The sequence below is a fragment of the Coregonus clupeaformis genome, chromosome 21 (assembly GCF_020615455.1).
Source record: "Coregonus clupeaformis isolate EN_2021a chromosome 21, ASM2061545v1, whole genome shotgun sequence".
NCBI lineage: Eukaryota > Metazoa > Chordata > Actinopteri > Salmoniformes > Salmonidae > Coregonus > Coregonus clupeaformis.
Window position 1 is genome coordinate 41040225 of NC_059212.1, and position 12745 is coordinate 41052969.

General features: G+C 43.4%; 2 protein-coding genes across 2 annotated transcripts; one reads left to right on the forward strand and one right to left on the reverse strand.

The window, feature by feature from the left end:
- Window positions 1-900: 900 nt before the first annotated feature.
- LOC121535640 (homeobox and leucine zipper protein Homez) lies at window positions 901-5615 on the forward strand. Its single transcript, XM_041842879.2, is given in 4 exon segments — window positions 901-1381; window positions 2639-2749; window positions 3181-3559; window positions 3561-5615. Coding segments are annotated over 2 exon segments (2097 nt in total). The 5' UTR covers window positions 901-1381; window positions 2639-2749; window positions 3181-3208; the 3' UTR covers window positions 5307-5615.
- Window positions 5616-5890: 275 nt separating this feature from the next.
- Window positions 5891-12198, reverse strand: LOC121535641 (RING finger protein 212B). The gene is made up of 14 exons (XM_041842881.2): window positions 12101-12198; window positions 11628-11765; window positions 11455-11507; window positions 11246-11320; window positions 11002-11108; window positions 10844-10904; window positions 10687-10715; window positions 10541-10584; window positions 10282-10306; window positions 10062-10125; window positions 9862-9925; window positions 9591-9621; window positions 7429-7517; window positions 5891-7288 (listed from the first exon to the last, which is right to left on the reverse strand). Exons 2-13 carry the CDS (start codon window positions 11731-11733, stop codon window positions 7433-7435), a joined length of 744 nt encoding a protein of 247 aa, XP_041698815.1. The 5' UTR covers window positions 11734-11765; window positions 12101-12198; the 3' UTR covers window positions 5891-7288; window positions 7429-7432.
- Between the last annotated feature and the right edge of the window lie 547 nt (window positions 12199-12745).

Sequence of the window (12745 nt, forward strand, 5' to 3'; positions counted from 1 at the left end):
GGTCAACCAAAAATGGAATTGCTAATTTACTATGTCAGGCTTATTTGATCAAATAGAAGTTTGGAAATGGTTAGGTTGTTATTAATGTACTGATGTAAGTGGACGCACATGACAACTTAGAAAAAAACAAATATATATCAGAGTTGTGCCTGTTGTCATGGAGATAGGGGAGTCATCATGGATATAGCCAGATGTTTACGTTGCGGAACGGTTTGTACTGAACGACGTGATTCCCCAATACGTTCTTGAACAGGCTTTGAGGTATGTTTGGTGGGTGTGGTGTGGCTTGAAGTAACATATTTAAAGGGAAGTGGCCATTCTGACAGCATTTCACAACCCAACCCAACCCCTCCCCGTTTTTCAACTGGTTCAGTACAGCACCGTTTCCGTTCAATTGAATGTTCCAGAGCGTAAAAACTTACTGAACGCAGCCCCGCTTTAGCATGGACATTGCCGTCGAGGGCGTACACAATTTTAATGTAGTAAACTAGGTGGGGATTACTATGAGTTGGGAGCAATCAGCAAATGAAGAAAATTGACTAATCCTCAATTGCACTGCCCATGCGGTCACAGGCTATAATGGCACAGATATAAAGATGAGTCAACGATCTCTATGGCCTGTTGTTCACACGCATATCTGCCCTCTCATTGGCTAGAATGGTCCCACCTGATCTCGCCTCCTCCCGCCTGCTTTCGAGGACATGTACTTCCATTGTTAGAGCGGTCACTTGACTATCTTGTTAATATAATAGACCCTCTTTGGCCTAATGCGCTCACTGGAGTCTGAACGTCCTCTTTAAAAAATATATAATAAATTAACAACCTTACAAACATGGCGATTGTGGTTCTTATAAGTGTGGCTTGGAGGAGTTATTTTGCCAACAAAGTCCCTATTACTGGCACCTCCTTCCTCCAATCCATGTCTTGCTTTGCATTGAATGACACACCCTCTCTACCGTCACTCATGAGATGGGGGGGTGCTGTGAGTTCCTGGTCCTCCTAGCCTCGATTTGGCCGGACACGACACACTTTCGGATTTACAGAACAAAAGCAACAACGGACCGAGGGGGGTAGGTACAGTAAGGAAACAATTTCAAACAATGAACAAATCGATTATTCAATTATAAAGGCTTATCATATCAAGTATCAGTTTGGGTCTCAACTTGAGACATCAACAAAGTTCTAGAATTGTTTCAAATGTTATCCGAAACGAGAACCCGTTTGAGGATCGACGGATAAATAAAGCGACAGGGTCAGACAAACGGTATTGTTCCCCCGTGTTGTTCTCTCCAACTTCAGCCATTAACAAAAAAGAAGATTGGGATATTTTGTTTTCACTTTATCCAACCCCAGAGAAGAAGGGGTGAAATACATGATTCCGGTAAGTTTTTATATTTGTTATTACTGAAGCGTGTCCGTGTGAGTGCGCTTGTGCAGTCTGACCATTTTCGCTAGTACGCCACAAAGGATCAAGACATCGGAAGGGTAGGCCTATTGTCATGGCCACTGCTCCAACCTATGAGTTGTTAAATATTGTATGCTGTCTTGATGTTACATTTGTAACAATGTCAATATATGAGGCCTGGTTACTGTTAGCAAAGCGCCGGATATCTTTCTGTCGTCGGCAATATAAAATGTTTTGACGGGCTACTAGTTTGTTCGCTCCCTGGTTGGCCCAATAATTTTTTTGGAAATGAACAAATTACTTCCGAGAACCAAAGAGTGCCAACATAACGCAGCAGGATACATTTAGTTAGCTAATCACTTGAGTTCTGAGACTAGATATCCCAGCCCCTGACCGTCAGGCTCGTAAATTGGATCTAATTTATCATACTCGACTGCCAGTTTCTTTTCGTGTTAGTTTCGGTTTTGTACGCTATCACAGGGTTTCTCAAACGCGGACCTGGGGCCTCCCAGGGGTGTACTGATTTGTTTTTTGCCTTAACACTACACAGCTGATTCAAATGATCACCTCATCAAGCTTTGATTATTTAAATCAGCTGTGTAGTGTTAGGGCAAAAACTAAAACGTGCAACCTTGGGAGGCCCCAGGACTGAGTTTGAGAAACCCTGTGCTGTGGTAATCATCATGTGAACTCCTAGCTGGAAGGCCGCAGCGTGTGCATGATTTGGCCCTGCACACTTATTCATTTGTCATCATACACACCTAATTCAGCTAACGAAGGTTCGGTATTGGTCATCGAAGTAAGTTTAATCGGGTGTTACAGTACCAGTCTGGGACATGCACACTGCGGCCCACCAGGACCAGGGTAAAAAGACCACTTGAATATGGGCACTTGGATTAAATCCCATTTTTGTGTATTTGTCAGGGGGATATTACTTTAAATATACACCTGTTGCATGTCATAATTTGCTCTGTGAATTGACAATGAACTTGTTATGACTTTGGTCAGATAAGGACAGAGGTTGCACATAAATTCCTTCAAAAAGCCGGTCTCAAGTTGGCCTTTGACTTTATATAAATGTCTCTGCCGTAGCAGTTTAAAAATAATAATAATGCAGGTTATTATAAAACACTTTCCTATATAAATATGACCATGTTTTATTTATGTATATATTTTATCACGTATGAATCGCCTACACATTGAATATGTCAATTGCTCAATCTCTTTCCATAGGTGATTCTGCTGTGCCTCACTGCCTCTGTCAGCAGGGGTCAAACTTGATTCTGAGGACAGACGACTTGAAGTGAAACAAGGACGACGGAACAAAGCCAGTGCTGGAAACTGGTAAGAGAAGCGCCTGTGGCGGATTTCTCACAGCCCCCCTTTCCCTGAGACCCCCTGACACCACACCCTCACAAAACAAAAGTCAATCACCACACTTTGGTTCCAAGGGGGAGGGGCACACAATCTGGACAGAGGGTATACGACCAGTTTCATGGTGAGACTTTGAGAAGGGAGTGTGACTTAGAAGGGGGAGGGGAAACAGCTGTCAGATCTTTGACTTTGGGAATAGAAAGTCCTCGTCTAGATACTTTCATCCACTGACTGTGTGACTCATATACCACTCCTTTGACACATTTTGCCCTAAAGCACATGACACCATTATAGTGACTAGACATTGGCAACCTCCAGTGCGATTTCTTAAATTTATTTTATACTGGTATAGTACATTTAAGCACACACTGTATTTGATATCTTAATCTTATCTCTACCAGACTGGAGTGACGGGCGGTGACATCACTGATGGCAACACACGTTGACTGTAACACAAGAATAGGACTGGAGGTAAACATGAAGGAGTCATCCCTGTGTGATGTCACAAGGACAGAGCGCGAAGGAAAGCATGCCTCCCCGCATTCCTCCAAGACTTCACACCACCAGATCACCAATGGAAAGAGCAAGCTATCCTCTGACCCCAGTGCAACAGACAGTGATGTAAGCGAGGGCAGAGATGGGGGTGTTAGTTTCAGCACCAACCATAACTCTGTGGTGTGCCTGCCTTTGGTCTCTGAGGGACTGAAGCTAGTATGGACACAGTCAGATCAGACACGTGAGCTTGACACCATCTCAGAGCTGGTCCAGGCATTCAATGTGTTTCCCATACCCAACATCTCGTGAGGTGAATGCCTTGGCACGGCTCTGTGCCCTGCCTCTGGACAAAGTCAAGGTCTGGTTCATGGTGCAGAGAATCAAATACGGCATCAGCTGGGCCTCAGAGGAGATTGAGGAGACGCGTCGCAAGCTGGCCGGACCTGAGCGGATTAACGACAATGCAAATGAGAAGGAGATAAAAATGAGGAATACGAGGAATGGGTGTGGGGCAATATCTGTGGAGGCAGAGGATGATGATCCAATGAATAATGGTCTTCACTCCTCCCTGCTTCACCCAAGAAAACGAGCCAGACGTGAGAGCCCAGAACCCTGCAAACCAGCCGCCACCGTCCAACATTTCAGTTCCTCTCTCCCACCCCCTCAGGATTCATACTACTACCGCCCTCCTGTGGACATGCCAGCAACTACCGCAACTGATGCTTCCTTGAGCCTCTCTGAGACCTCACTTGGCTCTCCACAGCAACGCGGACGCTACAAAAAGACCAAAGCCCAACTTGCAGTCCTTCGCAGCAGCTTCCTGCGGGAAAACTGGCCCGCAGAGACGGAGCTCCGACGCCTGCAGGAGGAAACCGGCCTGAGCCGCAATGACATCCGCAAGTGGTTCAGCGACAGCCGGTACCAGCTTAGAAATGGGCGTGGACTCCTTGGAACATCCATGGTCTATCCTCAGTTGACCACAGGAGACTCAAAGAACGAGTCTCAGCAACTTCGACCTCTTCCACTCGTAGCTCACAGGCCTCGGGATCAAGAAAATGGTGTTGAAGTGCAGGGAGGGGCTCAAGGGAAGGGAGCTCGCAGCAACGGGGTGAAAGATTCACACTTCTTCCAGAACTTCCTGTCAAACAGCCTGGAGGCCTTTGGGGAGGGAGCAGTGGGAGTGGAGGCGGAGGAGGACGAGGTTGCGGAGGAAGCCTCTGTTCACACTGAGACTGTTAAGGAAGAGAACGAGGCGGTGGTGAAACATGAAGAAAAGCCCCTACACTTGATTAGGGGCAGTAAGGACCCAGAGATTAAACAACCACCATCAGCCGTTACCATCTCTGCTTCCTCCTCCCCCTCGCATTCTACCACCCCTCCACCTTCGACTGCTAATAAGCGTAGTTCTACTAGCACCAGCACGGTGCAGAGGTCTGCTCGCTCAGCCAAAGCCTCACTGACAGCCCTGTCTCTCTCCAGTCCTCCCTCATCCTCGTCTCCTCTTCTTACACCCGCTGGCCGACCACGGAAGACCAAGGAACAACTGGACATACTAAAGGAGCACTTCTTGCGGTGCCAGTGGCCTAAGAGTGAGGACTACACCCAGCTGGTAGAGCTCACAGGCTTGCCACGTGCAGACGTCAGCCAGTGGTTTGGGGATACGCGCTATGCTGTTAAAAATGGTCAGCTACGCTGGGTGCAGGGGGTACGTGAGCAATTCCGTGAGCAATTCCTGGCTGAACTAGCCACACAGCAAAATGGCAGTGGTGGAAACGGTTCCAGTGGGACCACTCGGGTTACGGGTAGCCGCAAACGAAAGTCTCAAGTGAATGGCGCAACAGCACCAACGTCCACTGCAGATTCCCCGGACATCAATCCGCTGGAGGTTTACCATCGCTTGACAGGGGTTCTTCATGAGAAAGACCTTGATGCCCTTTGCAAAAAGTCACGAATGAGCTACCAGAAGGTGCGGGACTGGTTTGCATCTCAGGAGAGCAAGGTAATTGACCCAGAGCCCAATGTTACTGATTGAGATGAGGAACTTGTGGGCTGGTAAGGGTTGTACATTAGCAGTATGTCTTTCTCTTTTACAGAGGACAAGGCTGATCATGTCTTACCCAGAATTTCTCATCAATTTGACAAACTTTTCATATTGAATTACTTTGCTTTAATGTGAGCAGGTGTGACTCTTAAATGCTTAGTCTTCCTAGTATCAGCACAGATTTTGCGACTGTGCTGAATTATTGCTGCATTCTGTCTTTTAAAAAAAATATGTTTGGACTTTAAATCCTGATGGTGCTGCCTACTGTAGACAGGGCAGTACCTATTACACTGGTTCAATCCCCCCGTTTCCTTGTTTTGTTTGTGTTATATAATTTGTAGTCCAGTATTGTAGCAACATATATTATTAACTGGATAAAAAGTATGTATTGGTTGGAGCTCCTTAGGTACTGTAGTGTAGTTCTGTATTTTTCAGAAGTGAAACTGCACTGGGAAAACATTTATGAATCTTAGGGTAAAGACACTGATTAATCACTTAAAGTAGTACTCTTTCCTTTACAACCTTCAATTCCTTTTCACGAGAAGCAAACTGGCCATTCACTTGTAATCCTTCTGAATAGACATGTTGCACTTGCATTTTTGAGCACTGACATTTTAGCTGTGATAATGTTCATTAAATGCATTCCTTTTCAGAAAAATTGAATTCCTATTAAAATTATGTTATGCAGTTTGAACTGACCTGCAATGTTTTAAAGTGAAGTTCAATGGCCACGAAGACCAAGTTCAAACCATATTTTGGATAAACTGAAGTACTCTCTTTGGTCCTGTATAATGCTCACATCTCTCAATTTATTCTGTTTAGCTGTGAAGGGCTGCAATGTAGGCTTATTTTATCTTTGAGTTTTCCGTTTATTTCACCTAGGCCATGCCCCAGATTGGTGGGGACCGTATTCTTCCTATAGCGAGCATTTGTGTGAGGGGATGGTTAGGGTGACAGAAGTCACTGGAATTGTGTAATCAAACCAAATTCAGTTCAGCAGAGAAGGGACTGAGGCATAGAAGTAATAGATTCTTAGTCCACTTTAATCCAAAGCAATAAGTAGTGTTTCGTGCAGGCCATTTTCTATGCCTTCCGAGAGGAAAACAACACGTATTAAATTAATCCAGGTATACCAGTAAAAGTATTTAAGCAACATTTTCTACAGTGTAATTTTTTTTTCTATTAGCTATGATAACATTACAAAGGAAGTACAAGAATACTGTAGAGGCCTGAAGGAGAAATGTTTGTCTTAACACTATTCTCAGTTGCAGATCCCTTTAATTGCAGTTGTAAACAGTTTTTCAATTTTCTACTTAACTGGACACATGGCACTCATTTCATAAATTAAAGAGATTCTCCGGTACTTTTGTATACTTTTTATCTAGGAGTTGCGAAAGTAGCACTCACAAGCCAAAAGTGGTCCCTGAAAATTGCGTACTACATCACATATGTGCAGATATGTGCACCACCTCATTGCGCTCTCTGCTTTGTCCACTGAGTCGTTGGGCCCGCCTTGCAACCTCATTGGATAATGCTGGGCAGGCCTCTTGCTAGCTTCCACTCAATGCAAGGGCTAGAACTCAAATTGCTAAGGGGCTGGCCCATGTGGGGTGAAATGTAGGGAAAATGGCACTGCACAGCTTCAAGAAAAGCATCTTTCAAACTAGGGATTTCGTGGCTAATTGAGTTAAAGACCGTAATTCTGCTCATAGATTATGCATGTGTGAACTACACTTTTGACACATCAGCCCAAAGTGGGAGTTTTACATTTGTTTAAAAAAAATACTTTAGTTGCCAATGTACCGGAGCATGTCTTTAATGTTGTATTATATGTTCAATTTAACATTTGCACAACTGCATCACTGGAAACTAGTAAAAACAAAAACGTTGCGTGTGTATCCCATTGTTTTCTTGTTTGTGTTAACTGCTTCCCCACACTTTCTGAGATCTGGGTCAGCTGTTCATCTCAGATTCTGCAGAAAAAATGGGGTCTTTGCCATTTAATCTCCAGTCACTTTAGGAGCTACTTAATTAAAAACCTACATTCAACTGGATCTCAATTTTGTCACTGGAATTAAGTCAGTGTGAGACATAGCATGAAAAAGTAACCTACCGGTTTACTGGCCATTTCTGAAAGTCCTTGGCGAGTGCAGTGATGACCCAGTCAAGAACTGGAAAATGTTAGGAGTCAGATTCTCAGACCTGAGATTTGGAGAGAGAGGTCTGCTCATTTAGCTTTGGGCCTCTTTACACTAAACTACTTTGACGACACATATTAGTCCCAGGAACGATACTTTTGTAGTGTAAAGAGACAGATCTAGATTCAGATCTCTGTTTGGTTGGCTCAACTCCTCTGTCCTCTAGTAAACAATAAATTTAGCTAGGCATATTTATAGATAAAAGGATAAGTAGCATATCGTTTTCAAATGCTTTTTTTCAGAGTAAACGTCAGCTGATTCAAAGGGGGTGTGGTGAATCTCAACTCTTCCGCCAAGGATTCAGGTAGGGTATTCGTGCTTCCTAGATCTGAGGAGGCGAGGACACTCCTCCATTCGCTTACTAATTATACTGAACAAAAATATAAATGCAACATGCAACAATTTCAAATATTTTACTGAGTTACAGTTCATATAAGGAAATCAGTCAATTTAAATAAATCAGGCCCTAATCTATGGTTTTCACATGACTGGGAATACTGATAAGCATCTGTTGGTCACAGATCACTTTTTTTTTAAGTAGGGGCGCGGATCAGAAAACCAGTCAGTATCTAGTGTGACCACCATTTGCCTCATACAGCGCGACATCTCCTGTGCATAGAGTTGATAAGGCTGTTGATTGGGCCCTTTTGAATTTTCTCCCACTCTTCAATAGCCGTGCGAAGTTGCTGAAACTGGAACACGCTGTCGTATGCGTCGATCCAGAGCATCCCAAACATGCTCAATGGGTGACATGTCTAGTGAGTATGCAGGCCATGGAAGAACTGGGACATTTTCAGCACCCAGGAATTGTGTACATATCCTTGCAACATGGGGCAGTGCATTATCATGCTGAAACATGAGGTGATGGCGGCAGATGAATGGCACGACAATGGGCCTCAGGATCTTGTCACGGTACAGTTGAAACTGGGATTAATCCGCAAAGAGCACATTTCTCCAGCGTGCCAGTGTCCATCGAAGGTGAGCATTTGCCCACTGAAGTCGGTTTCGACGCCGAACTGCAGTCAGGTCGAGACCCTGGTGAGGACGACGAGCACGCAGATGAGCTTCCCGAGACGTTTCTGACAGTTTGTGCAGAAGCTCTTCTGTTGCGCAAACCCACAGTTTCATCAGCTGCCCGGGTGGCTGGTCTCAGACGATCACGCAGGTGAAGAAGCCGGATATGGAGGTCCTGGGCTGGCGTAGTTACACGTGGTCTGCGGTTGTGATGCTGGTTGGACGTACTGCCAAATTCTCTAAAACGACAACGGAGGCGGCTTATGGTAGAGAAATTACCATTCAATTCTCTGGCACCAGCTCTGGTGGACATTCCTGCAGTCAGCATGGCAATGGCACGCTCCATCAACTTCAGACATCTGTGGCATTGTGTGACAAAACTGCATATTTTAGAATGGCCTTTTTTTGTTCCCGGCACTGTGTAATGATCATGCTGTTTAATCAGCTTCTTGATATGCCACACCTGTCCGGTGGATGGATTATCTTGGCAAAGTAGAAATGCTCATTAACAGGGATGTAAACAAATTTGTGCACAACATTTGAGAGAAATAAGCTTTTTGCAGCTCAGGAAACATGGGACCAACACTTTTTACATGTTGATTTTATATTTTTGTTCAGTGTAATTGACACTCAACCAATTATCAGTTTCCGGGTCATGGAGGACGGAGGATCGAGGAGAGGACTGTCTGTCCAAATGGGAATCTCCCACTCTACATGTCCCTGCAAGAATTACCTTAATACCAGTAGACAGCATTTTTCCTCTGTTAACCACATTGAAAATTAAAGGCTTAAAATATTAACACATTTGTGATTCATTGCATTAACCAAGAGTGCAACATACTGGTTTAGATGAGAAGCTCCTGTATAGTTTGATGTGCGTTCCTTATTGTTTGTCTATATACTATGGTATTTACGGTATGCTAATAGGTGCACACACATGCATGAAGCAGGAAATCTGATGTTGAAGAGAGATCTTAATACACATTTTACTAATGTAAATCTACCCTTACCACTACTTTCAATGATGCACCATGGAAATCAACTGATATTCATCAATTCTTACCGGGTGGGAGTGCTAATAATGGTGGGAGTCCCTATGACAGGAGAGAAAAAAACAAAAAACATTTCAGTTTGATGTTCAAAGTGATTTACAGAAAAATAGTTGTGTTGCTTGAATGAACTACCATGGTATGCTAAGACAATTCTATGCCAATCTTTTACCATCTGTTTGTGGATTGTTGATATATTTGTGACATCTTTCAAAAATGTTTGGCATGAAAATACGCCAATCATTTTTTTCATTAGATCAAGTGAATCTGTTGTGTGCCACTCACTGAAGCCACCACGCTCGTGCAGAGAGCTCAGGCTGGAGATTGATGTGGCAGAACCAGGCGGAGTCTGAGAGCGGGAGCAGGAGAGAAACAGAGACCATAAGAAAATACACTTACTGGAGGAAAGAGTTACTCAGTCTGCTACAGTTAAGACAGAGAAGGGATATGAAACATGCTATAGCAAAGAAGGAACGCAAACTCACTGCGAGGGTGAGCCTAGGGTTTCTATCTCTGAACCTCTCCTGGGTTTCAGCAAAGCCTTGGTGGCTGAAACACAATTATTGACAGGTGAAAATATCTCTGAATTGAATACATTTAGACAATATAGGACATTGTGTTTGAAAGACTGTTGTGAAAGACAGTCAGTATGATGTGTGTACGCATACATGCCTGTCTGTGCAACCACATTCATATATCTCCTACCTAACAGGACGTGAGCGAGGGGTGACTGTAAGGACAGATAAGGAAAGTTACACACCATTGCTCATCTGAGGTTTAAAATGGAATGGAATTTCTCCTATTGCGGATACATTTAAATGGTATTGTCATGTTAATAAATAAAAAATGCACCAATTTGTAAGTCGCTCTGGATAAGAGCGTCTGCTAAATGACGAAAATGTAAATGTAAATGTTAAGATCTCTGAAATGCCTCTGACCACAACCTATCAGCGTTCATCTTTACCTGGGGAGGTAACAGCCACTGGGAGAGACATCCTTTGGGCACTGCTACGGAAACATCAGTTGTCAGTAAACACTTTCAGCTTATGAGATAAGGACAGCATATTGAAAATATTTTTCTCAGATGTGATAAATAGTAGAGACTTATACCCATTTGTTTGAAAGTGTCCAGGTGATGCCTGTGAAAAGAGAGGAAAGTCTAAAATGACTATTGTGACAGCAATAGCGTACTTGATTAATCAAATTCAAAAGACAGTTTTTGCCAATGCTCAAAGACATTCGGTGCTAGACACACTGAAAATCTTACCCTCCTCTGAGAGAGAGGTTTCTTCAACTCAGCATTCTCTCTTTTCAGCTCTAAAACTTGCCTGCATAAAGGTTATGTGAGAGAAAGAAATGTCACTGTAATAGATTGAAGTAAGACAGAAGAATAATAGTAACATACTATCAGTTGTTTTACTGAACCTGTAACACTGATCTGTGACATCCTTCAGTCTCCTCTCCAGCTCCATAGATTTGTTTTTAAAGTAGACAATGACCCTTTCCTTCTGCCTTCGCTGGAATAGAGTAATCTGACAGGCAGAGATATAATTGTACAAATAGGTGCTGAGCTAGTAGGCACGTAATAAACATTTGCGTGAAACTTTCACACTGCTTTTGCCCTTTTATATCAAATACACCTAACACAAAATGCAAAACAGAGTTGAACCTGTGCTATGTGCTCCAGACGAGACTGAATGAGCTTCACAGGGTCTTTGAAGAACACCTGCTCCTGAGGCTTCATCTGCCAATACAGGAAGAGTGAGGTAGGGAGAAGAAAATGTTATAAGTATACGCTTGATTTAACAGGTAGGCTACATGTTGCTGTTGATGAATCAGTGACAGTCATTGAATTGAAATAATTAATAACACACCAACCTGATCTGAGATGGCCAGGTAATTGCAGCTGGCTCCACACACAGTGCATTGTTCTGAGGGAAAAGAAAGGGCAACATTTCGAGACAACAACACAACAGTATGAAATAGTAAGCACAGATCCGGGACCATAGGATGGGTGTGGGCGGGAGACAGGGAAATGAGAACTGTCATACTTTTACTAGGGTTGATGCACCCTTCACAGCAGATGTGACCACAGCTGGAGACAGCAAAGTTCTGGCCCTCTCTTCGGAAGCAGCTGTTACAGTGAAACCAGTCCATCCCAATGCCTTGTTCTTGACTAGCTCTTGAATCTAGGCACAAAAGCGTGGAGAGCAAGGTTAGAATTCAGGATGGCTGGATTCCATCATTATAATTAGTTATGTTCAAGCATTTTAACCCGGTTTATTGTCTCAAGTGTGCGTCTCAAGTGGACTTTTGTGTCGCTAGCAAATTAGCTAGATATGATCAATAACCGGTTTGAGCCATAGTGTGAGTCTGACTTTCCAGTAATGCTAGCTTGGCTAGATAGCAAACCAGCTAGCTAGCGTAAGGTTGTAAAGTGATGCAGGGAATAGAAAAACACGTCAGACACACTCAAATATGAAATATGATTTATTCCAATGTTGCAAAAAACGTTGTTGGCTACCTTAGTTTCGAAATGTAGGCCTTAGTTGACCATCGACGTGAAGATGAGGTGCTGAAAAGTCTGCTTATTTCTTTTTTTTACTAGCTCCTAGTCCTGCACTGAAGCGTACCTGGTACGGTTGAATGTGCGCGCGACGTTGATTGGCCGAGTCCTCCATAGCGCGCTAAATTAGTAGGTGTATGGTTGGTTGCCCCAATTTCTTCCCTTCACCTAATACGGTAACGGTGCGGAGAGAATTTCCAGTGAATAAAATGTCCTGGTCTCCTGCTAAGATATGTCTATGATGATAACTATATGGTTTATAAAATATTAAAGGTGTATTCCATTGTCAATATTGTATGACAAGGCAGCAAAAACAGGTGCGCAACAGGTGCACTTGTCACAACATTATCAATACCCTGGACATTGTTTGCTCAATTTCACCTCGGATTTCCAAAATATCCAAGCCTAAGCAGGAAACATGACTAAACTAAGAACAGTGACTAATCATTAATCCTGTTGATATTTTACTAGATCCTTTCTTACTTTCACATTTGTGTAGGCCTGCAGTGCATTGGTAAAGTATTCAGACCCTGTCACTTTTTCCACATTACAGCCTTATTCTAAAATTGATTAAATAGTTTTTCCCCCTCATCAATCTACACA

What these genes read in the sequence shown, in the direction of transcription:
- LOC121535641 (XM_041842881.2), bottom strand. Translation starts at nt 11,733, where the DNA reads ATGGACTGGTTTCACTGTAACAGCTGCTTCCGAAGAGAGGGCCAGAAC. An exon ending in GTCACAGATCAGTGTTACAG is followed by an intron (nt 10,905 to 11,001) that starts GTTCAGTAAAAC and finishes ACCTTTATGCAG; the next exon opens with GCAAGTTTTAGAGCTGAAAA. An exon ending in ATTATTAGCACTCCCACCCG is followed by an intron (nt 7,518 to 9,590) that starts GTAAGAATTGAT and finishes TCCAAATCTCAG; the next exon opens with GTCTGAGAATCTGACTCCTA.